This window comes from Syngnathoides biaculeatus, chromosome 19 (assembly GCF_019802595.1).
Source record: "Syngnathoides biaculeatus isolate LvHL_M chromosome 19, ASM1980259v1, whole genome shotgun sequence".
Classification (NCBI taxonomy): domain Eukaryota; kingdom Metazoa; phylum Chordata; class Actinopteri; order Syngnathiformes; family Syngnathidae; genus Syngnathoides; species Syngnathoides biaculeatus.
Window position 1 is genome coordinate 3,496,189 of NC_084658.1, and position 26,708 is coordinate 3,522,896.

The 26,708-nt window shown below is 41.7% G+C and overlaps 2 protein-coding genes across 12 annotated transcripts in view; both read right to left on the reverse strand.

Moving 5' to 3' along the window:
* Positions 1–11,268, reverse strand: part of LOC133492445 (polycystin-1-like protein 1) — a 72,587-nt gene extending 61,319 nt beyond the window's left edge. For 8 of the 11 annotated variants that reach the window (XR_009792631.1, XM_061804627.1, XM_061804624.1 and 5 more), the window contains exons 1-11: positions 11,116–11,268; positions 10,288–10,384; positions 9,855–9,989; positions 9,619–9,740; positions 8,296–8,498; positions 8,041–8,127; positions 3,435–3,495; positions 3,150–3,318; positions 565–804; positions 339–471; positions 81–278 (exon numbers count right to left, since the gene is read on the reverse strand). Coding sequence is in view for 10 of the 11 variants with exons in the window: in XM_061804627.1 (XP_061660611.1) it covers positions 81–278; positions 339–471; positions 565–804; positions 3,150–3,318; positions 3,435–3,495; positions 8,041–8,127; positions 8,296–8,498; positions 9,619–9,715 (1,188 nt within the window). In the remaining variant the exon portion in view is untranslated. Of the gene's footprint in view, positions 1–80; positions 279–338; positions 472–564; positions 805–3,149; positions 3,319–3,434; positions 3,496–4,228; positions 5,988–6,086; positions 6,300–8,040; positions 8,128–8,295; positions 8,499–9,618; positions 9,741–9,854; positions 9,990–10,287; positions 10,388–11,115 lie in introns of those variants that run through there. The other 3 variants (XM_061804622.1, XM_061804629.1, XM_061804630.1) reach the window with 3 other exon arrangements.
* Positions 11,269–17,714: 6,446 nt separating this feature from the next.
* Positions 17,715–23,902, reverse strand: skida1 (SKI/DACH domain containing 1). The gene is made up of 2 exons (XM_061805313.1): positions 21,341–23,902; positions 17,715–17,791 (listed from the first exon to the last, which is right to left on the reverse strand). Exon 1 carries the CDS (start codon positions 23,672–23,674, stop codon positions 21,398–21,400), a length of 2,277 nt encoding a protein of 758 aa, XP_061661297.1. The 5' UTR covers positions 23,675–23,902; the 3' UTR covers positions 17,715–17,791; positions 21,341–21,397.
* Between the last annotated feature and the right edge of the window lie 2,806 nt (positions 23,903–26,708).

The window sequence follows — 26,708 nt, forward strand, 5'->3', positions numbered from 1 at the left end:
CAATTGAACTCACAAAATTAGTTCTTATCCAAAAACAAAAAGGTTGAACCACATTGGACATCCTGCCTATTACAACTTACCTTGGCTTTAACAGTGTAGATATCGTAGTCCAGGAGATTTCCTGGAAGTACAAGCCTCTGCTTGTGAGCATCTGGAACAGGCAAAATGTGGCCTGCTGAGTCAAACAACGTCCATGTGTAATGGAGGCCCCTCAGTATGTTACATTCAACGTCAGCCTCGTAGGACACCCCCAAATGGATGACGTTGTGTCGTCGCACCTGAGTAAATAAACATCTCCGTAAAGGTAATCGCGCAATACGACAATTGGATGGCCTTACCTCTAGTTTGAGGGGGCCCATGTTCTTGACAGGTGGAGGCTTACATGGGTGGTCTAAGACAAAAATTATGCTGCTTAGGGAGGCAGAACTAACCCGGTTAAACACGATCACTTCCATTTGGAACTCTCCAGTCCTACAATCAGAAAAAAATTAGCAGGTCGCTGTGTATTTGATGTTCAATGTCAGAACAAACGGCATCCACATTTCAATTCAAACCTTTCTTCACCTGAGGAATACATGCTTCTCGGTGCTTTGTCCCAGTCTTGACGTCCCATCACCAAAGTTCCAAAGGAAGGTAATGTCGGTGCCAGAATTGACTCTGCAACTCACCATTGTCATGTGGTTCCGAAGAACAAAGGCGCGGTGGAACAGCTTGTTTAGCTTCACTACTCTTTCCACAAATATGGGCAACACTCCAGAGGTAAAGGAGGTGTGGCCATCAGACACAACGACCGTTACGTTGTACCTATATAGGAAAAACATAAATTTAACTGCACGGTTGTCAAGTGGTTAGCACATCTGTCTCACAGTGCTGAGGATTGGGGTTCAAGTCCTGGCCCCACCTGTGTGGTGTTTCATTGTTCTTCCCATGCCTGCATGGATTTTCTCCAGGAACTCAGATTTCCTTCCACATCCCAAAAACATGCATGGTAGGTTGATTGAACAGTCTTAATTGAATGGGAGTGTAAATGTTTGTTTATGTGTCCTGCAACTGGCTGGTAACAACTTCAGGGTGTACCCCATTGCTTGCTCCAGCAGCCTCTTGACCCAACTGAGGATAAGCTGTACAAAATATGGATGGCTGGCTGGATATATGTATAGTATTGGTTTGGGCTGGGCAGATTTTGCTTCATATCAAAAATTATAGATTTAATACTTGAATTCATTTTTTTTTTTTTTTTTTTTTAATAATCAGGATCAGAATCATCTTCATTTTGCCAAGTATGTCAAAAACAGGCGGCTGGCCAGCGCAGCCGATTAGATCACAGTTCTGAGGACCAGGATTCAAATCCTGGCCCCGCCTGTGTGGACCTTGCATGTTCTCCCTGTGCCTGCATGGGTTTTCTCCGGGTACTCCAGCTTCCTCCCACATCCCCAAAAAAGCATTAATTGGAGTCTCTAAATTGCCCTTAGGTGTGGTTGTAAGTGTGACTGTCGTCTGTCTCTATGTGCCCTCCGATTGTCTGGCAACCAGTTCTGGGTGTACCCTGGCTCCTGCCTGAAAATAGCTGGGATAGGCTCCAGCGCTCCTGCAAACCTTGTGAGGATAAGAGACTAAAATGGATGGCTGGATGGATGTCAAAAACAAGGAATATTACTCTGGTAGTTGGAGACGCCATAGTACATATGGTCAATTGACAGAATAATTTTGAGACAAAGACATTGCAAGAACAGTCATGGAGCAACAAAGGCTCGGTGAAATCGATCAATGATTAATACACAAATTTTTTTGGACAATTGTGCAAAGGATGCAGAGTCTTGTAGCATTTAGAGCAGAGAAAATGCCCAATAGAGCAATAGTCCAGTGCAGGGGTTGGCAAACCAAAAGGTCAACAGAGAAAATACAAAAAATAAATCTGTCTGGAACCATTAAGATTAAAAAAAAAGCCTTTTATAACCTCGGATAAGTGGTAGAAGATGGATGGACGGAAATGAAACTGGGTTATTTTCGTAGGATATACTTTTTAAAAAAGGCTGTTTTATTTTTATAATTGCAGTCTGCATTTTAATACATTGTCTGTTCCCCAGTTAAAGAAAAAAAATCGAAGACTGCATTTTATTTCTACAGGAAATTCTAAAAATACAGGAGGCATGTTCCATTTTTTTGTAATCCTCAAAATATATGCGACAAAAAATTTGTTTTCATTATTATAGTTCTATAATTTCATCAATGCAATGAAACAAACCACCGATTATGGAAGTTGAACTTAAAATAACATTGTATAACAGAGCAGTCATGTGGATCTGCACATTCTCTCCAGGATATGCTTCAGAAAAAAATACATTTTTCAAATACACATGAATGCGCATGATGTCATTTGGATAGTGCGATCAAACAGACACAGCATGTGTTGCGTTTATTATCAGAGTTATATAAGGCTCTTAATTGTTTTGCAAAGGCCAGATTTGTTTTTGTTTGTTTTTTTTATTTGGTCCAATATGGTTCTTTCAACATCATGGGTTGCCGACAACTGATCATATGCCCAGCAGAATGTGACAACAAACTTAAGACAAAAATTTGGCAGAATGTGGCAATTGAATTGTAAATTAGCTGTTTAAGAAGTTAATCGCAAGAGGGAAGAAGCTGTTTGAATGGCTGCTAGTTTTGGTTTGCATTGTTCGGTAGCACCTACCCAAGGGAACGAGCTGGAGGAGGTGATGACCAGGATGTGGAGGGTCCAAGAGGATCCCATAATTTATAAGCAGCACATATAACCCATTGAGCTGTACTGGCCCTCTGTTGTGCATGGCTGACCCTGTCAGTACTAGTTAGCGTGATATGGGTAGAGTTGATAGATGATACCAAGAAGTATACGGTCAATAAAGAAAACACACCTAGTACGCAGCCAGTGCTGGTGTTTCTAATATTTTGCCCCTTCAATGTAGTTAAACATTGTAACCAACATAATTTATCTATACTAATAAATATTACATCAACCTATAAAACTTGGTCATTGTCCTTTATCTACATACTTTCTGACACAATATTTCTTTTGAATCTTATTAGGTTCCAAGTGTACCTGATGAAGCTGCATTTGAATTTATATCGAAGTCCCATAGAAGAGGTTGTAGGTTTTGTGTGGAACTTACTTCCCAGGAGAGTGGTATCTTTTGGTGATGTTCGTGGTGATTGTTCTGGTAGATGTGGAATCTCCAAAATTCCACAAAAACTCAAGAGGTTCAGACATCTCGGTCTCAGCCATGAAGGTCACATCCGTATTAGTTGGATAACTTTGACGTGATACATAAATCCTGACAGCTAAAAAGTCAAACCAATTTAACACAGCAACAGAGCATAAAATGTAAATACCTTTACCAATTTATTGAAATAAAATATACAAATACTGTGGCACTGTTCAGTCAAACGCTCCTTACCCCAGTCAATTATGTTAGCAGTGGTGACACAAAGGTCAGGGAATGTAGGATGCACAACCACCTGTAATTATATGAATGTCATTCTGTTGCATTTAGGAGCTCTAAGTGTGCAAGTCATGTCTACTTTTCTGGCATTTGTTTTTGACTTTCTTCCTATTCAGCAACTGCTTTTGTGCTGACTTATAAAGAATGTTATCTTATCCTAAATGCAATCCCACTGTTGTTTCCACGTACCAGCCATTTCATCAGGTGTCCAAGCTAATGGGATCCAACAAAAGAGAAAAATAAATGTGCCTTTAAAAGAATGTCTTTATTCATGGGGGTGGAAGTGGTCACAAAGTGTGTATGCAAATGATATTCTAATTGAGTGTTGATCACAGATCCTCCCTGCTCTCTCTGCCAATTGTACTCTAGTGTGTTGATTTGTACGATAAAAATTCAGGTCATATAATATACTGCCACAAGTTAGGGGGAATGCCCATTTTGAATACCCGCCTGTCCATCTCCATTACACTAACTTTAGATGGATACCTTCAGGTATGGAAATTCTTTAGGCATGGAATTAAATCTGATTTTGGATTAAACACTATCCTCAATTATTGAACCCCGTCCTTGAGCTGTCACCATATCTTGGTGGAGAGGTTTGTGTGTCCCAATTATCTTGGGAGCCAAGTTGTCTGGGAATTCGTACCCTTTGTAGTGTCACCCATAGCTAACAAGTCCTTAGTGAGCGACCAGACAAGCACGTCTCCGTAAACCACTATGACGAGTTAAACTAATGGATTCAGGTTTACCTTGCCCGGATGCGGGTCACCGGGGCCCCCCTCTGGAGCCAGGTCTGGAGCTGGGGCTTGAAGGCGAGCACTTCATGGCTGGGCCTGCACCTATGTGGCTTGGTTGAGCACAGCCCGAAAGTATATCATGGGTCCCCCTACCCATGAGCACACCCCCTGTGGGATGTGCCATAGGTGTTGGGTGCAGTGTGAGCTAGGTGGTGGCCAGAGGCAGGAACCTTGGCAATCTGATCCCCGGCTACAAAGTGACTCTAGGAACATGGAATGTCACCTCTAGCAGGGAAGGACCCTGAGCTTGTGCGTGAGGTTGAGAAGTTCCGACTGGATCTAGTCTTGCTCGCCTCCACACATGGCTTGGGCTCTGGTACCAGTCTTCTTGAGAAGGGTTGGACACTTTTCCACTCTGGAGTTCCCCAGGGTGATAGACGACGGGCAAATTTGGGGTATACCGACTGCACTCCACCTCGGCCCCTGTACGCCAGGTTTCACCCCAGTGGACAAGAGGGTAACCTCCCTCCAGCTTTGGGTATGGGGACAGGTACTGATTGCTGTTTGTGCCTACGCACCAAACAGCAGTTCAGGGTACCAACCCTTGTTGGAATCCTTGGAGGGGGTACTCGAGAGCGCTCCGGTGGGGAAACCATTATTCTGCTCGGGGACTTCAATGCTAACATGAGCAATTAGTGAGACCTGGAAAGGTGTGATTGGGAAGAACAGCCCTTTTGATTAGAACCTGAGTAGTGTACTGTTATTGGACTTCTGTGCTGACTACGGTCCACAACAAACATCACGTTCAAACATAAGGATGTCCATATGTGCGATTGGCACCAGGACACCCTAGGTTACTGTTTGATGATTGACTTAGTGTTCGTGTCATCGGTCTTGCATATCTTTGATACTTAGGTGAAGAGAGGGGCGGAACTGTCCTACTGATCATCACCTGTTGGTGAGTTGGCTCCGATACATTGTGTGGACATCGGGGAGAGTGCCTTTGGATTGGCAGACTGGGGTGCCGGTCCCCCTTTTTAAGAAGAGGGACTGGAGGTTGTGTTCCAACTACAGGGCATCACACACCTCAGCCTTCCTGGTAAGGACTATTCACGGGTCCTGTCAAAAGTCAAATCTCAGATTCAAGAGGAGCAATGCGGTTTTCATCCTTGTCGTGGAACAGTGGACCAGGTTTTCATTCTTGGTAGGGTCCTTGAGCTTGCATGCGAGTTTGCCCAACTAGTCTAACGATTTCTATGGACTTGGAGAAGGCGTTTGACTGTGTACCCCGGGGATTCCTGTGGGGGGTGCTTCTGGGGTGGTTTTGTTGGATTCATCAAGCAATGATCTCCAACTCTCAACAGAGTGATTTGCTGCAGAGTGTGGAGCGGCTATGATGAGAATCACCACCTCTAAATCAGAGGCCATGGACCTCAGTCTGAAAAGGTTTGAATGCTCTATCCAGGTCGGGGATGAAATCCTTTACCTAGTGGAAAACTTCAAATATCTTGGGGTCTTGTTCATGAGTGAGGGAAGAATGTAACCGGAAATCGACAGGCAGATTGGTACAGAGTCTGCAGTCATGCAGACTTTGTATCGATCCATTGTGGTGAAGAAGGAGCTAAGCCAAAAGGCGAAGCTCTCTATTGACTAGTCGGTTTACATTCCAACACTTACCTATGGTCATAAACTGTGGGTAATGACTGAAGGAACAAGATTTTGGGTACAAGCAGCTGAAATTAGTTTCCTCCGCAGGGTGTCCAGGTTCTTCCTTAGAGATAAGGTGAGAAGCTCGGTCATCCAGGAGGGTCTTAGAGTCGAGAAATTGCTCCTCCGTATTGAGAGGAGGCAGATGAGGTGGGTTGAGCACCTGTTTAGAATTCCTTCTGGACCACTCTAGTGAGGTGTTCCGGGCATGTCGCACTGGGAGGAGATCTTGAGGACCCCTCAGGACACGCTGGTGAGACTCTCTCTCTCAGCTTGTTTGGGAAACCCTTTGGATACTCTCGGAAGAGGTGGGGTTGGGGCTGTGGAGAGGGAAGTCTGGGTTTCCCTGCTAAAGTTACTGCACCTGCAAGCTGACCTTGGATAAGCGGAAGAAAATTGATTTATGGATGGAAACATTGAACCACTCCACCAAAAGATCAACTTAAACCTGTACAAATGGTAAAAATTTAATGTACTTTATGGTACACAATTTAGATATTGTAATGTAATGGTGGTTGCCTCATATTTCCCTTGTTTCCACGATGCTGCCTGTTAATATACGTACCAAAGCAGCTTTTGGAGCAGTTTGATAAACTTGTGATTAGTTTTTTTTTTTTTTTTTTTTTTTTAAATCACTCATAAAGCCACCTGAAATGAACAAAGACACTTAGAATGAACATCTTTAAAATCTTGACACCAAAGGATATTTGTCGTTGGAGATAACCAGTCTTGCCCAGCACAGGAAAAGAACAGACTCTCAGCTAAATTGGATTCAAATTGAACAAGAACTAAGAAGCCCTTTCAAATCTCTGGATGTTCTTTCACACGGTTCAATTAAAACACACGGGATTTTTCCACCGATCCAAAACTGACTAATCCTAAAGCAGTCTGAAAGGAGATGCAGATGTGTGGCTTATTACATTTAAGGGAATCATCTGCTTCGATATAGCACAATGCCAGGATACATTTATTGGAACGACTGGTCTATAGAAATTATGGATACGTAGGATCAGTGATCTTTAGTCACACGGTGTGTTTTTACCTCTCTGATCTTGTACTGAAATATAGACTGAATATATACTGCAAAGGTAATGACTGGACATATGTTGAAATCAGAGATATTAAAAAAAAGGTATTTTTTGCTGAAAAGTAAAGTCCTTTGAGGATATCTTTTTAATTTTCATAGCACATAAGGCAGCTTTATTTCACAATTCCTTTAATGAGCTACAAAGATACAAGTAAAAGTCCAAGAATCATCTGGCAAAGGGATACAGGGTGCAGTCTGAATGAGGAGTAGTGGCTAAAAAGATGATCATATGTTGGCAAATTCATAAGAGAGGCTACGCAAACGTTTATTCAGAACAAATAATGGCAAAGGCTTTTAATTGATTTGATTAATACATACTGTGGGTATAATTCTAGTCCCAATAAACGCCAGCGGATCAGTTTACTGTCTAATAATACATGCTGTTAATGTTAGTCAGAAACAAGAACATTTTTTACACGCAATATTGAGTGCAAATTGTTTAAATGTTTCTCGGGAAACGTCCTCCATTGCATAGGAAAAGAGGTAGATCTCACGATTTGACCAAGAATATTGTATGTCTACTGGGAGACCAAGCAGAACTCCCACATACAGTACAGTGCTATAGCAGACCATGGAATACCCATCGACATCGTCTCCAGTCAGTCGCAGGGCACATATCAACACCATCACTGAGCAGTAACCAACGCCACCCTGACCGCACAAAAGTCAGGCGTAACTCTGAGTCACCATCACTGACTCTGAATTGAAATGGTTACACCACTATTACATTTTCAACAGAGTAACATCTAATCGTAACCAACAATATTTTCAAACTACTCTTCTCAACACTACCAATAAAAGACATGTGGTCCAAAAACTGAGAATAATTTTTGTAAGGTAGAATTTATATTGAATTTTGCCAGTGTACAAAATGATGAAAAAGCAACTGTCACAAAGAAAATGTTTAGGAACCATTAAGTCAATGTGTTAGTGCTGCAACTGTGAAGGTTTGTCTTTTCAAATGGATTAACTCGATTAGCTGTGCAGAGGATAAAATTTACATTCATGCAAAAGGAATCAAAATACTCACAATATTGTTTATCTTCTCTGTCCATCCACATTGGTGTGAATCATTCATTGACACTGTGTGAATTCCTTTGTTTAGGAAGATCCATACCTAGCATACACAATTTATAGGGTTACAGATTACTGTAGTTTTTTGCAGGGAGACTTTATTTTTATTCACTAATGAAATTGTGCAGCAACAGTGAGAAACTAAATAAGCAAACAAAGAAAAACATCCACATGTTTCACCGCTTTAAGTGAAAAGTGTATGTTCACATACCAGGGTGCCATTCAGGCCCTCACAATTCCTCTCGACCCCCACCTCCTTGTCCAGCTCCCGGTGATGAAACAACCAGCACAACTGTGGTACTGGCCTATCAGCCACATGTGCCTGCAATGTGATGGGATCCCCTACAGAGGCAGCCTGCGCGCTCCCGCTTTGGGTTACAGTGATGTAAGAGGGTCCACCCAGTCTCAGAATCCCTTAAACAAAAACAGTAGAGCTCTGAGATCGACAGTTGAAGGCAAACATGGTGAGGCAGCATTTAGCTATTACACTGCACACAAATGGAATAAGTTACCAACAGAGGTCGTGTCGTCAGTCCAAAGTGTGAATTTTTTTAAAATCCATGTTAAACTCTTTTTTTCCCCATGCTTTTTAGAGTGTTTCCACTTTGAAATATATTTCTTGCACTGTATGCTGTTTTTAACTGCTTTTATTTTTCATTTTTAATATATATATTTCGCTGTCATTTTGAGTTTTTCCCCATTTTAAATCTTTTATTTCTTTGTATTCCAATCCTTTTAAGTGATGTCAAGCACATAGTTCCTTGTGTATAAAATGCTGTATGTAAATAAATGTATTTAAAATCACACACACACACACACACACACACAAATCAGCCTTAAAAGTAAAAGCAATGCATTGTATGTAATATAGAATATGATATGCAATTGTCAGATCCTTTCCACTTATATTGTTGGGAATTCTTGTTTTTGTGACTTTGAGTTTGTCCCAGTAATATACGCATTTACTGAAAAAAAAACTGATAATTTGCTGCATCAGATAAATTTGTACCATTTAGTTTGTGCATTTTTTTATTTTTATTTTAATGTATTTTAATTTTTGTTAGACAATCCTGCTTAATATTAAGCATTTTTAACATGTCAACATGACGTGTTTTTTAGGGGCCAAAAGCAACAACTTTTACAAGATTTTCATTGTACAAGGTTGGGCATTATTTTCACAGGATTCCTAAACAAAATTACAAATGTTTATCAAGGCACACAAAAAAAAAATACAGCTTTAAATTACAATAAAATGCACAACATACTGTAACTGTTGTAGACTGCTGAATAAATCCTACATGCTCCATGAAAAATTCTCATTGTTTTTTCAGGTCTTTTGTTCCCTAGGTGTTATATTGTATTTTAAAAATATATCAAATCTTTATTTTATTGAGAAATATTGTCTCTCTAGCATGACACTATCCACATGATTTTTGTTATGTCCAGTGAAACAAAATGCCTTAAAAAAAAAAAAAAAAAAAAAACAATGAAGCTATCTTTCTTTTCACTCAAGTGTTTTTTTTAAGTCTCTCACCTGTGACCTGGTCAATGGATCCCACCAATTTCCCGCAAACTTCCAGAACAAAATCATTCCCACCATGCAACTTCTCCTGTGGAATTGACACGTTCATGTGGCGCAAAAATAGTCCTTCAGTCCTGTGAAGTGCCAAATTTCCCACTCTTAAAAGTGATCATCCAAAGAAGTAAAACGTAGAAATACTGGTAAAGAAATAGAAGCTAAACAGAAAGGAAAGTGAAAATAATCCCCACCTTTCTCCTCCATGTCCTCCTCTGACCTCCTGTGAGCCTTCATTAGGACAAGTGTTGATGCACGCTTTCACCCTCAAGCCTTGCAACTGATTTCCACAGCAACACTTCTTTGAAGTTAATACTGAAACATTGAATCTGACACACATACACACACAAAATGAATTACACAAATGCAACCTTAAAACATTGAGCCTCCTTAAGGAAAATTTATGGTCCATGTGATATGAAAATTGAATCTTGAAATGACTGTCTCGTCTTGACTGCCAATTTATAATGACTGCACAAAAACATTTTTAATTCTTCTTGAAGCTTTTTTTTCCCCATTTCCAGTGAGACAGAACAGCAGAAAAGCTCCATAACTAATTACTTGTTTCTTTGCTTCCTTTTAGAGCATAAAAAAATAATGTTCAACCTTTTAATCTTATTCACTCACCCTTCATCTCGGCACAGGCCACGACAAGATAACGGGTCAAGCAGGCTCTTGGCCTCGACGCACCTGAAGAAACACCACAAAGGGTCCCCAAGGAGGGCTGCTGATGCAGACAAGCAGAGAATTAGAGAGCAGGTAAAATCGGCCATGGTATGAGCGAAAGAGAGACAAACTGGTCTGTGGCAGTGACACTCACAGGAAGGATGGAAGGAAGGAAGGATGGCCAAGTGAGGAAAAAAGGAGGTGCATGCAAGTGCCTGGACCTTTATAGGACTGTATGCAGTTGAGGAGCAGTACAAGTGTGAAGAAGAGAAGAATGCGTTTCTCTACTCCACTTGAATATAATATACATCTAGGCAATAACATTTTATTGTTACTCTAGTTTTGACTAGCACCTTACAACTCTTCACTTGATACTGATTGTTTTCCATTTTTTATTGTTTAACAGTACATTTGATACTTAAGTATATCCATGTGTGTGGGCTACATCAGTATTTAATTGTGTGTGTGTGTGTGTGTGTGTGTGTGTGTGTGTGTGTGTGTGTGTGTGTGTGTGTGTGTGTGGTGTGTGTGTGTGTGTGTGTTGTGTGTGTGTGTGTGTGTTGTGTGTGTGTGTGTGTAAACGGTTTTACATATACATATACTCAAAATAGTATACATTTAACAGCTGTCACTTCTGTCACTTTTATTTTCATAGCATCAAACATATATGGAAATACACGCAAACATACGCGGGTAACACTCTATTATTGTGAATATTATCTTAAAATAGTTAAAGTACAAATTGTGGGATTGAATTAAGGATTCGACAAAGAGATCCAGTTCTCTTACCAAAATCTTATCGTTCATTGTTGCTAAAGATGACGAAGTAAACGCCGTGACCACTTGAAAACGTTGCCCTTCGATTGTGTATATTTTGAGTTAACAGGTTGGGGGGGGGGTTCGTGTGTCAGTTGCCATTGCGTCATCTACACAGTTAAATAAATACAGCTGGTCGTCGTTAAGGTTCAGGGAACTCTCCCGGTCCACCTTAAGAAATCTCTTCCGGGTTCCTGGACGTCCCCTTTAAGAGCGAGGGCGCTTCTGGTGACGGCCGACAGAGGACGCAGTGAGACTGCATCATCTTCTGGTCTGGACCTGCAAGAACCGAGGAGCAAACGCACGCGAGCCCGTGTGCAAGCTTCATTTTTCACAAGGAACAATCATAGAATTTCATTTTGTCTCCATAATTAGGGTTCCTCCCAACACTGACGCAGGATTATCGCGCATTTGTTCCATTCAGTTTCTAACCGCATTAAAAAAAAGAAGACATGGTCAGGTTTCAGTGCTTAGCGAAGAAGGAAAATCAAATGAAGACTTTCTTTACGAGTCATTTCAAAAGATTTTATATCAAAAAATTAGAATATGTGGGGTGAATTTATACAACCCTTCTCCATCCAAACACTTGAAAATCGACCGGTGACACCTTTAAAACGCACACACCTAAACTACATTGCATTGTAGAGTACCCACCCCCCTCCCTCGGGCCTTCCTTTAACTTTTTAGATGAGCATGTGTTGTGTTTGAATGTCTTCCAAATGATGAATGAGGGTGTCAACGAAATATTTCAAAAGCGCTGGAGAAAGTGGAAATAAATGCTGCCTCAGCGTTTTGGTTCGGCGAGGTGACGCAAGGAAAATCACACCACTGCCGTCCATTAAAATGTTCTTGTATTTAGCTTTTTATTCTTAACTAAAGCGTGAATGGGGTGAGAAATATTTCAGGAGTGTGAGAGGTTCCGAGGTTTTACATCCTGGTCTGTGTTGCTTGTATTTAACTACCAAATTAAAATTTAAATTGGACTTTTTTCACGTATTTTAATTGACATTTTATTTGTGGTGATCACACCTCGCGTCTCCTTAAATAGCAACTCACTGAACTGACTTCAACAATTAAGTAGATTTTCTTTTTTCAAAATAAAAGCGTACTTCACATGTAGACTGTTGCTCTTACATCAAAGCACAAATATAGAACAAACCAATTGCGTTCGCATATAAATCCCATCCAGCTCTTATCGTTTAGGGTCACTGTACTGTCCCCCTGGACTGGTCACCACCCAATTGCCCCCAATTTACCGTCTTCAATACAGTTTAAATGCGTGCTTTTCGTATTTGCAATGGAGGGAACCCTACCCGAAAAAACCCACCCATTCATTTTATTCTAGAAAATAAAGTTGATATCCCTTGAGGGCAGCAAACTCATCTAACTGCGAACAGACAAATAATCGGCAAAGGTTGACTCGAGCTAACAGGATTTTGGGTGTTTGCTGAATACTTCACCTCACCCAAAGGTTTTTTTTTTTATTCTAAATATGTGTGACGTTTACAGAATAAGCCTGTTGAATTAAATGATGAAATTAGAAAATAAAAACAGAACTACCTGGATGTCAATGACTAGACTAATGTGACTCTGTAAAGATATTCATTTCACTAATTTTTTAGAGTGATGGAGATTTAGTTGTTGCACAACTCACGATTTCAATCAGTTCTGACTGATAATACATCTTCACTTTGTTACGTGAAGTAGAAACACAGGTGATCGATGGCACATTGAAAATTGAGCAAAAAAGTGAAATACTGTATAGGCCTACTGCATACACCCTCGGGAAAATGCAGTGGAATTTGATGTGTGTTCTTAATAATACAAATACTTTAAATATACTGATTTAAATTGCTGTTGACTTTAACATTGTGTGGACGTTCTTGATTAGTTCCCATGTTTAATACAGCGTGTAACGAGTAAAGGAGTGATTTTTGATTGCCTACACGAGAAACACAGTATTCATCCATTTACGTCATAAAGGCTACATTCCAAGAAACTTTAAAACTCAGGTAGGATGATCTCTTAAAATAGTAGAAAACCTTTTCTCCTTGTGCTCGAGAATTTATGGGGGAATTTCGCTCTGAGGGATTTCCTGCATCCATCCATCCATCCATTTTCTGAGCCGCTTATCCTCACAAAGGTCTCAGGCGTGCTGGAGCCTATTCCAGCTGTAAACGGGCAGGAGGCAGGTACAGCTTGAACTGGTTTCCAGCCAATCCCAGGGCACATGGAGATAGACAACAGTCGCACTCACAATCACACCTCGGGGCAATTTAGAGTGTCCAATGAATACATGTTTTTGGGACATGGGAGGAAACCCGAGTTCCCAGAGAAAATCCATGCGGGCACGGGGAGAACACGCAAACTCTACACAGGCCGGTCCTCAGAAGTGCGAGTCCAACGATCAAACCAGTTGCTTCACCGTTCCACCTTCCTGCAACCAATTCAGTTCAATTACAAATGTTCTAAAATCATCTGTTGAAACAAAAAGTCTAAAGATGCTGTGGAACCTCTGGCCCATGAATCATAAACACCACAGCATTTGATGTGTGATGCAATTCTAAAAAGAAAAATAAACCACAAAAACTTCTGAAGCCCATCCTAGCCAGCGAGAGGCCCACAAATACTCATATTATATAAAGCAGTAATAAACACGTGTTCGATCATTCCATCACAGTTTTTATCCATTTCATATGGCTTTTCAAGATGACTTTATAAAAAATGAAATCCAAATAAAAACAAGCAATGTCCATTTATTATTGGATGATGACAAAACAGATCATTTGCTCATAAAATCTCACTTAAACTAGTTCAAATGTATACTTTAGATGCTCATTCCTATTGGTAAGTGTTGATTCTCCTGTGACATTAAACATGCTTATTCAAATGTCCTTTACCCCTGAGGGGCCTGGTGCTCTCAGATTACACTCCAAACAAGCCCAAATCACTTTATTAATGAAGACCCAGCTGAGCAAAGAAAACCAAAGCAAGTTTAAAAGTAATGATGCATTCAGTTGTTTAAACATTGGCCGAAGATGTAGCCCAGCAAACATTTTTTTAACATTCATCTAATATTCAACAAAATGTGAAAGACACCTCCACTTCCCCCAAAATAGCTAAATAAAGCTTCGGCTGCAATGTGACTCCCCACTGCTTTTCCCTTTGGTCCACATCCTGAATGTGAAAGAAGTTCTTTGCAGGAACCTTATCTGGCACAATCCTTCCTCACCTCCCATCACCCCCTCCCCCAAACAATGTGTTCCCTATACTCCAATTTGAAAACAAATACATACATAAAGGATGGTCTTCTGCATACATTGATGCATGTCGTCTCACATGTTGGAGCCCTGACTTCTAGATGGGGCCCTCACTGCAACAGGGCTGAGAAAATCTGTGCTGATAATTAATGATCAGTGAGATACGGCCTGACTGTCATGTTTTCTTGGATACTGTTTTTAGCTCAAGAAAAACAAATGCGTATTGAACTATCTGCAATCTATTGTCTTAATGTTAACCTGCCACACCACTTGCACGATATCACAACATCCAACAGCTGGATTAAATATACTGCTTTGATGAATATAATCACGCAAATTTTTTTATTGGCCATCTCTAAGTACCTTTAAATTTGCAATATTTACTATTGTCATTGTTGTAATTTGTGGTGTTTTAAAACCGTCATCAGAGCTGTTAGAGCAAAAATCATCTAGGATGCTATTAATTTTTGTAAAGCTACTTTTTTGATACAATCTTACTTCTCTTTGGATTATTTTGACAACATTTTGTGACGAGTTGGCATGGACTACAAATGATGGAGAAAACCAAAACCGAGTCTGACTGATTAGTAACAACCAAATAAAAAATGTCCAACATTTTCACCTCATCTCAGCTCGTGGAACTACGCTCTAAATTAATCCAGAACATAAAGCAAAAAGTCCAACATATATGAAACACTGAGGTTTTATTGCCTGCCTGATTGGAGGATGTATTTTTTTTTTTGCCCACACCCACAGCCTGTTCCTAACTCCCTGGTATGAGCAGGGTGAAAGGTCACCGCCGCTTGTGGCCGTGTTCAAATCCCTCTATAGAGCCTAATGCTCTCAAGTGACCTGTCATCTCACAAAAGGAGATATTTGTTTGCAGGCCATGGAACTCATCACATTTGACAAACATCAACAATCTTTCATTAGCACAAGAAATATCTTATATTGCATTTGAAATAAATTGTGCTATACATACAATTTACATAAAAAGTGTTGCATTAGGGTTACAATTAAATCTTTTCAAAATAGGTTTGAATTTGTTTTTTTTTTTTTTTCATTTTTACAAAGGAGGAGTGTGGTAGGGTTGCTCAATTTGTAAATATGTAAATAGTCATTGGGTATTTGAATTATTATTATTAGTAGTAGTAGTAGTAGTAACATTACTACTAGTAGTAGTAGTCGTATAAATAAGTCTGAGCAATTTCTAGACTTGCCTGTATGAATCATGGGCAACATGTTAAATTTTTCACCTCTTTAAAATAACAACAAATATTTTAATTTATTTACCTTAGAATTCTAAATGTGGGTCATGGGATTATTTTTCAAAATAATTGTCATATTTTTTTAAATACCAACTACAATACATTTATTCATACATTTTGAATAAGATAAAATCCGATTCCAAATCGCATCTCTAGCTGTTCGTTGACTTTATATTGGACTGAGTGATTAAATTAGTGATTAAATTAGAATTCAATGTATATGATTTGGGGGGGGGGGATGGATCCACGGAAAAGTACATTTAATGCATTTGATTGTTGTTCATAACGGCGTATAAATTCTTCTCGTTAAGCCTAATGAATAATTCACGAGCTCTGCTCCAGGAGCTGCGGGCCACTGAACTCACAGAATAGCAATTCAATCGCCGTTTAAACACATTGCTGTTGAAACGTGGAACAAACCCTTGTGAAGGAGACGGGCAACACTTGGCGTTATTGATGGTTTCCTTGAATGCTACTAGGTTGGACATCTTGTGCTGCGTGTCTTGGGTGGCTCTTTGGCTGCGTGCAGTGCACAGAACAAGCTGAACCAATGCAGTTGAGCTCCATGACAGAGCAGAAGCCCTGCGCGCTGCTTTTCCCCTTCCTCTATGCCGGGCAAACTCGTCCCGCTGTAAACCTCACGTCTCTCCCGCTTGGCTCTTTTCAGCCCTTTAACCCCAAGCTGATGAACCTTTGGGAGCACGAGTCTTTTCTCAAAGTAGAAGCGTATGAGCAGCTTCAACCCATACAATAATACAGAAACATGTTGACATATATTTTTCTCGGAAAATGTCTAATCCAGTGATGACTTTAAATTTTCCTTTTGATTTGACTTTATTCTTTTTATTATCCCAAACACATGAGGCGGCCAGCAGTCCCCTCTGTCTCCTGGTCCGTGAAGGAGGACGGCTGGTAAACAACGGTGAGGCGCCGCTCTTGACTTCACTGGTCCAACCTCCATCGGCCTGTGATTTAAACGTAAAAATAACTTGTGCTAAAGTCAAGAGCACCTAAAGAAAACGTGGGCATTGCACAACTCAGTCATTATTTTTTATGATGAAAAAATGAGCATGCAGAGTTACTGTATGCAATACATTATTTCAATATCCATGTATCTCGAAAATATTTTTATGAAAGTCACGTGAAAGACAAAAACGTCCTCAAATTTTTAAAAATTTCATTCTAAAATGAGTGTTAAAAGTATTTAGAATTAGATACACCTATAATTAAAATTTAATTATACTTTTTAAAGTTAGTGCATGGTATTTTTTGCAGAGTTGACTAATATTACCAAGACAACGTTAAAATATCAAATATGACAACTATAAAACCTATCCAAATGGATGCATTTATTGGTTTGGCTGTGGTATAAATTTTGATTGTAATGAATTTAAAACCTTGAAATTTATTTTTGTGGATTTTTTTTTTAATTTAGGGGTGAGTGGGTATAATTAATTGTTATTGCAAATAGTGGAAAGTTAATATACACATAGCAATTAAAGATTGTGTTGTGTATATTGTTATTCAAAGTATACTTGGGTGGGTGCGTTTTTTTTTCTTTGTTTAGGCTATCCTGCTGCATGCAGGAGCCCATGTCAGGAGTGTCGTGTGTGCACTTTAACGCGCGTCACACGCTACACAAAAGACCCTCAGGCTTGCAACAGGCTACACTTTTATTAATAAGGCGTAAACCTCCCTTATATTATGTGATTAGATATTCTAAACGGCACATATTTTACAGATGAAGCATTAAACATAAAACCGGTCTGACAGCTTTTATCCCTCCCATGCGTTTAATTGTCTCCAAGATCAATGCAAAGTGTCAGCATTTTCTATAAATCGTTTTAAATCAAACGTAGCCTATTATATGTCTGCAATAGCCTCTACGAGCGGATAATTCCTCGCTCAATTCTTTGTCGTTTTATAGGCGTTACAGTCTGCTAGCTTCCAATCCGCACTGGAATTTAGCCGTTTGACTCTGCTGGTCTTGGGGTCGCTCCAAGTGAGCCCCAGCGGCCGTACTGCGGCTGCAGCAGGGCCGGGGCCGACCAGCCGAAGATGCCTGCGGGGGAGCTCTGGCTTCATGGAGCACACCGACGCCGCGGAGAAAGTTCCATTCATCTATGGAATACCACATCAAACATGGCATGCAAAAGCAAGTCAGAATGAAAGTGTTTCCACTAAACTTTATATCTCTGTGTGCATATCCACTTATCTCTTAATTCTACAGAATGTTGGTTTAATGTTTGGGACCTTCCTCACATGTATGTATACAGGAAAGCGAGGCAAGAGTGCAGACTAAACCAGCACGCTAGTTCTTTCTATTGGATGAATTTTCTGTCCCAGAGCCCCCAAAACAGCTAATTCAACTTCATGCAGGATGACAGCATGTCATAATGTTGAGCTGTTTCAGGTCAATTCAAACGAAAAAGATCATTGTCAATTTGAAGCAATGGTCCAACGCCCCAAAACACTTAATCCATAAATGCTCATAATGTATAATAATAGTATCGAATATTACTATTGTTTTCAGAATTTATAGACTTTGAAACACGAAAAGGGTTCCACACGCTCATGGTCTGTCACAAGCACTGCAAAAATATGCTAATTACTGTTGTTTTTATTTGTTTGTTCGTTTTTTTAGGCTTTTTTATATTTTTGAGGTATGACATATTTTGGAGAAGAAAGCAACTCTTATAAAAGAGCACGCAGCCATATTGCCAACATGTTGTACCATAAATAAGAGCAAAGAGGGAGCTGGGAACCCAGCGGTCAAACAAATATTTATTAGGCAACTACCTCTTAGTTGTTAAGAGAAGTTCTCATGGGTGATCTCTTGAGTTATTTATGTTAGTATATCTTAGTCTACAGTATATGCCTTGCGATTTGCTGGCAACCAATCCAGTGTGTAGCCCTTTTCTTGATGGAAGTCAGCTGGGATTCATTTTTGCTGATCGGCTATATGTTTTTAGAATTGCGTAGCAGGACGGAGCACAAATGGTCTCGTGGGCCACAGGTTTCTCACCATTGTTTCCACTTACTAAATCAACTCATAAGTGATTTCATAAAACAGTCTTGTTTCCTTTAATGAATGTTTAATAATTAAAAAAGAAATAAAAGGAAAGTGCTTTAGAAATCTGCTGTTCAAGTTTCCATTCTGAGTGCAGTTGTCCCATATAAATGTATACATACAACAATAACAACAAGTCCCCGACCCCCACAAAAAATGTCTGAATACAAGAACTCGCTGAAAATTCACAAAATAAATATTCCGTTTCATACAAACAACTAGTGACTTCAAACAACCTCAAGTGACCTCAAGTATTGTTTGCAAAAATGTCAACGTCTAAGAAAGATGACGGGGATGAAGTGCATTGTCATTGTTGTTTACAATGATGGCGTCAGTGTCACTCAGCCAACATATCAGCAGCACCCTCGCCGTCACTGAAGCCGTGCACTGTGGGCCTTGCGTGACAATGTTGTGCGCGGCGTGTGTGCGTGTGTGTGTGTGTGTGTGTGTGTGTGTGTGGTGTGTGTGTGTGTGGTGTGTGTGTGTGTGTGTGTGTGTGTGTGGTGTGTGTGTGTGTGTGTGTATTTGGGCGCAGGCTATTCCTCTTCCTCCGTGCAGCCTCTGCTTTTGACATGCGGATTAAAGATTGAAAGCTTTGCTTTTGCAGCACAGCAACCCGCCACCTCCCCCCGTCTCGACTGTGGGCAAACCCCCCACCCCTGCACCCAACCCCCCATACCACCCTTTTCCTGGATTTTTTTCTATCCGTGGGTCTGCTCATGTAGCACCTCGGGGCCAAATCTTTTACAAATGGCCAGTTTACGGGCTGGAAATATTCGGGCTCAAGGTTGGACTTGTCACTGCTACCTCATGAGGAGCAGGGGGCTTCATTCACATGTGCTGCCTGCTTTAATCACGCGGCGTTATATTTACCACATGTTGATTTCAAGCACTTTGAAACAATCACCATTTAAATACAATCATCTGAATTAGAGCCACCTTTTGCTAAATTTAGGTGACGTTACTCTCAGCCAGGTGGGCGAGAACTGTGCGCTCGCCACTCACCGGATCTCTCTTTTTCTTTCTTTCTCTCTCTCTCTCTCTCTCCCTCTCCTCTCTCTCTCTCTCTCTCTCTCTCTCTTTTCTGTCTCTTTCTCTCTCTCACACACACTCTCTCTCCCTCTCCCCCTCTCTCTCTCTCTCTCTCTCTCTCTCTCTCTCTCTCTCTCTCTCCTCTCTTTTCAGGAGGGAAAACCCCCCTGTAAAATCGTAGGAGCTTGTCCTGAATTCTAACACCTTGCACAACAATACCTCAAAACACGCAGCACACGTGTAGGTGCAACCGCAGTCATTTACACGTGCTTCCTGGTGCTTCGATGCCTTAACGGCTAAAATTGGAGCTACACACTTATAATAGGTTGGAGTCATACATTCATGGATTTTCAATAGGCTACGTTTACGTGTTTCATAAATAAAGCTACATTTTTTGGTGTCCCTCGGGGGAAATAGTCGACGTCTGACTGAACCCTGAATCAGATTAATGAAAGAGTGGCTTCACAAAAATAAACCTTAATATCAGATTTTATCCTGAATTGAAAGGTACAATAATTTCAAATGGTGTAGTGGGCACATCTAATCACTAAGGTTGCCGTTTAAAAAGCAAGCATAAATGCAACCTTTGTGTATTTTTCGAATTGTGATCAGGCATGTCAAGGCTAAAACAGGACCCCAAACAGTAACAAAGTGCTTTTTGCTTTCTTGTGCTTTGTCCGCTTTGTTTGTGGGTGGCCCTTTACACTGAGACTAAAGTATACACCACCTTATATCTTCCAATTTTATTGTTGTAAACATCGTGGAGTCCTGGCGATCGAGCCATCGCGTGTTTGTTTCCATTGAAATATAACCGGAGTCCGTCAAGTAATAAATCTCGGCCTTTTTATCAGGTTATTTTTTATACTATTTTTGATTGTCTCTATATACATAAGGCTTGTGATGTGTCTCAGTGCTTCGGGGTATCATTCACAGAAATTAAAACAAGACAAACAGTTCACAGGCATGCCAAAAAGACACTAAAAATCCTCCAAAGACCAGAATATTCTATATGAATATTACTGTCAAATCTAATAAAGGCTTAACTGTGATAGACAGACTTTACAAAAACCACTTTAATAACTTTCTAAAAGTGAACGCTTGGGAAGTTTGTGGGGCGTTGTGCCAGCACCGATTGTGAAGGAAAAAAATAGGCCTACTTTTTTTTTTTTTTTGAATGGCACATAATGGAATACCCTGATGTTTACTTTTAAATTCACCAAATCTTGATGAAAAGAGTTGGCTACATCCTCGTCAAAAGAAATGCCGCCTAATTCTATTTTCAACGTCTTTCAAATGAAGCACCAACCAGCCAGAGATACCCTGGCACACTATAGTACAATCCATCGAGTCCAGAAAAAGAATCGGGGAAAAAAAAAAACATTTTTGAAAAGTCAAGTCAGTACACCTTCGAGCTGGTAGAATTTTTTTTAACTTTAAATCCACATAGATGGGCCTCACAGTGGGCGGATTTGAAACTTCAATTTCCTACCCATGTTGTTTTCTTCTTTTCTTATACCTTGAATAAAGTTACAAGAAATGTATAGGAGGGGAATATAAGAAAAGCTCACAGGTTTTGAGATGAAGTCTGTTTTTTCTTTTTTGCTTTCTTTTTGTTTTCTCTCTTTTTAAGCGCTGCTCAATTTCCCGGTTGTGTGAGCGTGTGGGGGAGGGAGAATGTGTCCGCCTGGCTGCCAACGCCACACTGGGTGAGACGAAGGGGGAGGCCCGGGATCCCTCAGAGAGTTCAGGGAGTAAGCGGGGCATAGATCCCCGTCGCTGCCGACCACCAGCGAGGGCAAAAATGGGAAGCTTGCCATGAGACTGAAAGGCATTTTGGCGCTGCACGTAGAAGTAGTGGTACTGCTGCGTTTCCGTCGGCTAGGTAAATTCTCCGCGGAGCCTTCCACGCAGGGGTGAGAGGAGGAAGAGGAGGATGGAGAGGAGGTTGAGGAGGAGGAAGAGGAGGAGGAGGCAGCCCTGGTGACCCTGGCTTGTTTTGCTTGCGCCCTGGAAAGCCTGGATCTCCTCCCCTGCTCCGAAGCTTTGGACTTTTTGCTCTTGGTCTCTCTCTCTTCCACTCGGTCCCGGGTGCTTTTATATCCGTGTGAGCTGACGGGGGGTGCGGGGGGGACATCGGGGGTATTCCCAGTGGATTTCGCTTCCCCTTTTACGTCTGAGTTACTGGAATATTTGTCAGCGTTGATCGGTGGCTTCTGGAATTGGACCGCATCGGCCTGGCTCTGACATTCATATTCACCGCAACAGTCTTCCAATTTTAATTTGACTTCGTGGAGAGCAAGATGCGGCGTCACGGAGACATTGCAGTGGTTCTCGGAACGTGGAGATGCCGTCACGGAAAGCTCCTCGGTCTCGGTCTTTATTTTCTTGGGCGGAGTGGGGAGTCTTTGTCCGGTGCGTTTTACGTCTTTGTCCCGACCACACTGATGGTTGATGGGACAGTGTAATGACCTGGGTAATTCATAAAGGGTCTTCCTCATTTGCGGCTCAAAACGGACGCGCTCAACCCCTGGGTCAATGTTTGGTCCTTCATTTTCGGATTTGTTCTCCGTGAAAATAACCGAGAGGAATTGGGATCCCGACTTTCTCCGAATTTCACATTCATCATGTTCACTTTGCTCTTTCTGAGATTTGGCGACATGGCTCTGCGTTGAGCTGTTGCGCTGCTGTTGCTGCAGCTGCTGCTGGTGGTTGTAGTGAAAAGTGGGCTGCAGAACCAGAGGCGCCTTCATAGGGTTAAGAGTTTTGGCGAGGGTCCCCACCCGAGCCCGCCTAAACCGGATGCTCTGAACCGAAATCCGACTGGAAACAGAGCTGGAGTCTGAATGAGAAGAGCTTTCTTCCTCTTCCTCCACATCCGAGCTGAGCTCTGTGCTCTCAGACTGAGTGTCATCTTCATCTTCCTCTTCTTCGTCAGAGCTGCTGCTGGAACCGAAATCCGAGTCGGGGTAGGCGCGGTCCGAGTAGGTACTGGACTCGGTATCGCTGCTCTCCGGGAAGCTCGCCTCGAGGTGATGAGGGTGAAGGTAGAAATCCGGGCTCAGCTGGAAGGCACCAAGAGCGCTGCGGTGCGTAAAGGGGGATTTGGGTTGTACGAGTAGCACCGGCGGAACGTGCTGGTGGTGTCTGCTCCTCCAGTGGTGTCTTACACCGTACTTGCCGCCGCCCCCTTCGCGCCTCCTCTTCCTTTTGTGATGAAGGTCGCCGGCTGCGCGAGATAGCCTGGAATGAGCAGCCATGGCGGCCTGGAGCGCAGCTTCGGGAGCGCTCCGGAAAAACGAATGCCTGTAGCTCAGAGTCGCCCGGTTCCCTTGCAACTTTACCGTTTCATAGTTTTTCAAGTGTCTGTGAGTGGACTTTGTGGCCGAATGGTAATCTCGTCCGCGGGTTGTCTGATAAAAGTGAGGTAGTTTGGAGGCGCAGAGATTTTTCCTCCCCCGTGCCGCTTTGTCTTGCACGCCGTGCAAACTAAACCAAACTTTTTCCTGCCAAAGCTCGGCGTCCGCACGTAGGACGCCCGCCGACGCAAGGCCGTCCCCGGCGGGACACGACCTGTCTTTCCTTTTGTTGTTGCCGGACTTCAACACTCGCTCCGTTTTGCAGGAAAAATAAAGAGCCTCCACATCCTCCCGCGATATAAGCGTGCACTTGGCTGCGTGGAAAGCGATGGAGTTGATTGCTTTGAGCTTGCGCAGCTCCTCCAGGTCACAGTGGTGTTTCTTCACCTTCAGGTGGTCCATGCGCTTGTGCACGGTGGTGCGTGGAATGTTCTTGAGCAGCTCGGTGAAGACTTGAGATAAAGCAAACATCTGCTTGCCTTGGATGAGCAGGTAGCCCAACCTAACGCCTTGCATTTCCTCAAAGCCACACTCCAGGTCGCCCATGTTTTCTGGATCAACTCCAAATGCTTTAATCCCGGTTATGGCTAATCAAGGCATCCTGCTCATATCTCCACGACTAAGTTTGACATGTCGACTGTCAGGTTGAATGAGCCGCCTCCGTCCGCGGCGCACAAACAGTCCGTCATGGTGGGGGAAGGACACGGATGCATCCGCCGAGGCGGGCTGCTGCTACTACCTGCCTCCCCCGACTCCACTTCCCTCTGGTCGGCAGCAGAGTGAGTTGAAGGTGTGCACAACTGCCTCAGCCAGAGGAAAAAACAGCGAGTGGAGAAGGGGGGGGGGGGCAGGAAGAGAGCGAAAGCTGCGTGAAGGGGAGGGAGAAACGGAGAGAGCGAGAAAAAGCAGCTAAAATGCAGTTGCTATTGTGGCAGCACAAATTAAATGACAGCAGAGGGGAGGTGCGCCAGTCGGGAAACACCTTCATCAATTAATGCTCCTGGACTCAACACCCATTGGATCCCCTTGACAGGTGATGCAATAAAAATGATTTTTCCAGTCCCACCCACCAACACACCCACATACAATTGAAAGAGGATTTTATATATATATATATATATATATATATATATATATATATATATATATATATATATATGGAGGGAGAGAGAGAAGAGAGAAATTGAGTAAAATTATATTTTTACATTATATGTTTTTTATATTGTATTGTACATGATTTTATAGTATATGTTGCACGACTGGATCACAATACTTTCCCTGTGTCTTCCCTTCATATTAAAACTATGACGATATATCTGAGTTGCTTTTCTTCTCTACAATGTCCTGAATACTTGTGTTGGCATTTCTTCTTCCTTCCCTATTGCTCAAAGCATACTACAATCTATAATATTTTCTGCATTCATTTAAAATAAATATCAATCTGCAGTGTTAATTTAGAAAGGAGTGTTTGTAAGGACCAAAATCCCCCACGGGGATTGTCTGTGTCAGTGTGTTCAACAAAATGAACTACGAGGAGTTTGTATGGACTCAAACCTCGTCATAAAGTCCTAAAATAAGAGAGCATGGCACTGTTTATTTCTTATGGAAAAAAATGAGACATTTGTCGTATATAAAATATGTTCATTGTAAATCTATGCGTGGAATGTGGACAGGCCGGAAAAAAGTTTAGTCAGGTTTGTTTCTTAGGCACAGTTTTCTTCAAAAATAAAAATGCAGTGACACTGTATTAGTTGAATTCATAGATAAGCTTTTACACAGTTGAAATATCACGATTATGAACACGGACATATACATGGTTATGATTTTCACACAGGCGCAAACTGCGCGCACGTGCTCATTCAGTATCATCGCGAGCGCCCACCTCGCACACACACACACACACACACACACACACACACACACACAGACATATATATATACGCGCACACGTACGCACGTGCGCGTCCAAACACGCGCGCTGTCGTAGTCAAGCAGTTGAAGCCGGAAGTGGGCACCACAACGTTGTGCGTCTCTCGCCTCCTTGCGGGCCTCAGTCTGACGCGATATTCCTCTTCATATCCCGGCTTGATTTTCCGTCTTTTGTTAGGCTCCAAAACACGTGAGTTGCCTGTCGCCACGCAGAGGCGTTCGTGATGGGCGCCATCCACAAGCACTCAAGAGTGGACATTCGTGCTCCTCACAATGTGTCTCTAAGACTACGTTTTTTGCAGTAGGTTACACGTCCGCGTTCCTTCCTTCTATACAGCTGAATTCACCACTGGAAATGCTCTCACTACATAGTGATCAAAGGACCAGACGTGACACTAAATCAGTCAAAATAATTTACACTCAGTCATATTTGCTCTTAAAGCACAATTTGAATTTCCCACCGTCGCTCTTTATTCTTAATAATACGTTGTATGTGATGTTATCTAAAATGAAAGCGGAATTATAGACATTTGTCAATTACTCAAATTTATGATATAGGGCTATGACATAATATAGCCTACAGTGTTTTCCCACAGTGTTTTCCCGAACTTAAAACAATACCAAACATCGACAAGTGTCACCTTAGTGGTGTGTGTCTCTTCAGGTATTAGTTCGTGCTCTTTTTGGATCATAACGTGCGGGTGGTGCGCGCATACGTGCGTGTGTGCTTGGGGCTCGCTCCTGCACGCACAGATTGTGTATGATTTGCGGGATTAATATAATGTATATCATAAGAAGCGCACAAATTTTCACGAATACAGAAAGTATGAGGAGGGGGAGGCGGTGCTTTAGTTTCCGGGTGCCCCATCGAGTTTAGATCATGCAACCGAGCACGTTGTGCGGATACTGGCTTGGTGGGATTTCTCCGTTGCTTATAGGTTTAGACAGGTTATTTTTATTTATGTGAATATTATTGTTTAGGATTAAAGTAATATAATAAATTAAGTGAAAATGTACATATATGTAACTCTCATGGCTGACTCAGTAATACTGTTTACTCAGTATCTTTTTTGACGTGGATTTGAAACCGCCGTTCACACACCTTTTTGCCTTCTTTCGTATTTTTGCTTGAGACAAGGCACTTGCAAGTTTCTATACTCAAAGCTGCAAACATATAAATATAAAATGTGCATATACTGTAAATGGGTGCGTGATTACATATATTCCCGTTTTTAGTTTAGTTTGAGATGAACTAAAAATGATCGAAGAATAATTATTACATCAAATTTCAATTTCAACAAAATATATTTCAAAAAATAAGAAAAAGACAAAAATCTACAAATGAAGACCCGTATGAAGTATTTTCCATGAAAAGAAGTGACTCTTTGTTCTGCAGTTATTGTGCACCAAATGTCACATGGTATTGCCTCCTTCTCCCCCTGGTGCCTGTCACGGATGTTGGGAGAACGACAGCCCGAGAACGAGAGCTCATCCCTGGAGCGCAGTATAGCGAAGCTCCCGCTGGCTGCTGGAGGAAAACCACTCAGCAGACCGTGCAGTTTCACTTTGAGACGAATTGAGGTCATAAGAACATGTGCTCTTTAAATGCATTTCAGAAAGCTTCTCAATTCAAATGTGGTTGGAATCAGTT

Coding starts and splice junctions, on each gene's coding strand:
- skida1 (XM_061805313.1), bottom strand. CDS start 23,674: ATGGGCGACCTGGAGTGTGGCTTTGAGGAAATGCAAGGCGTTAGGTTG.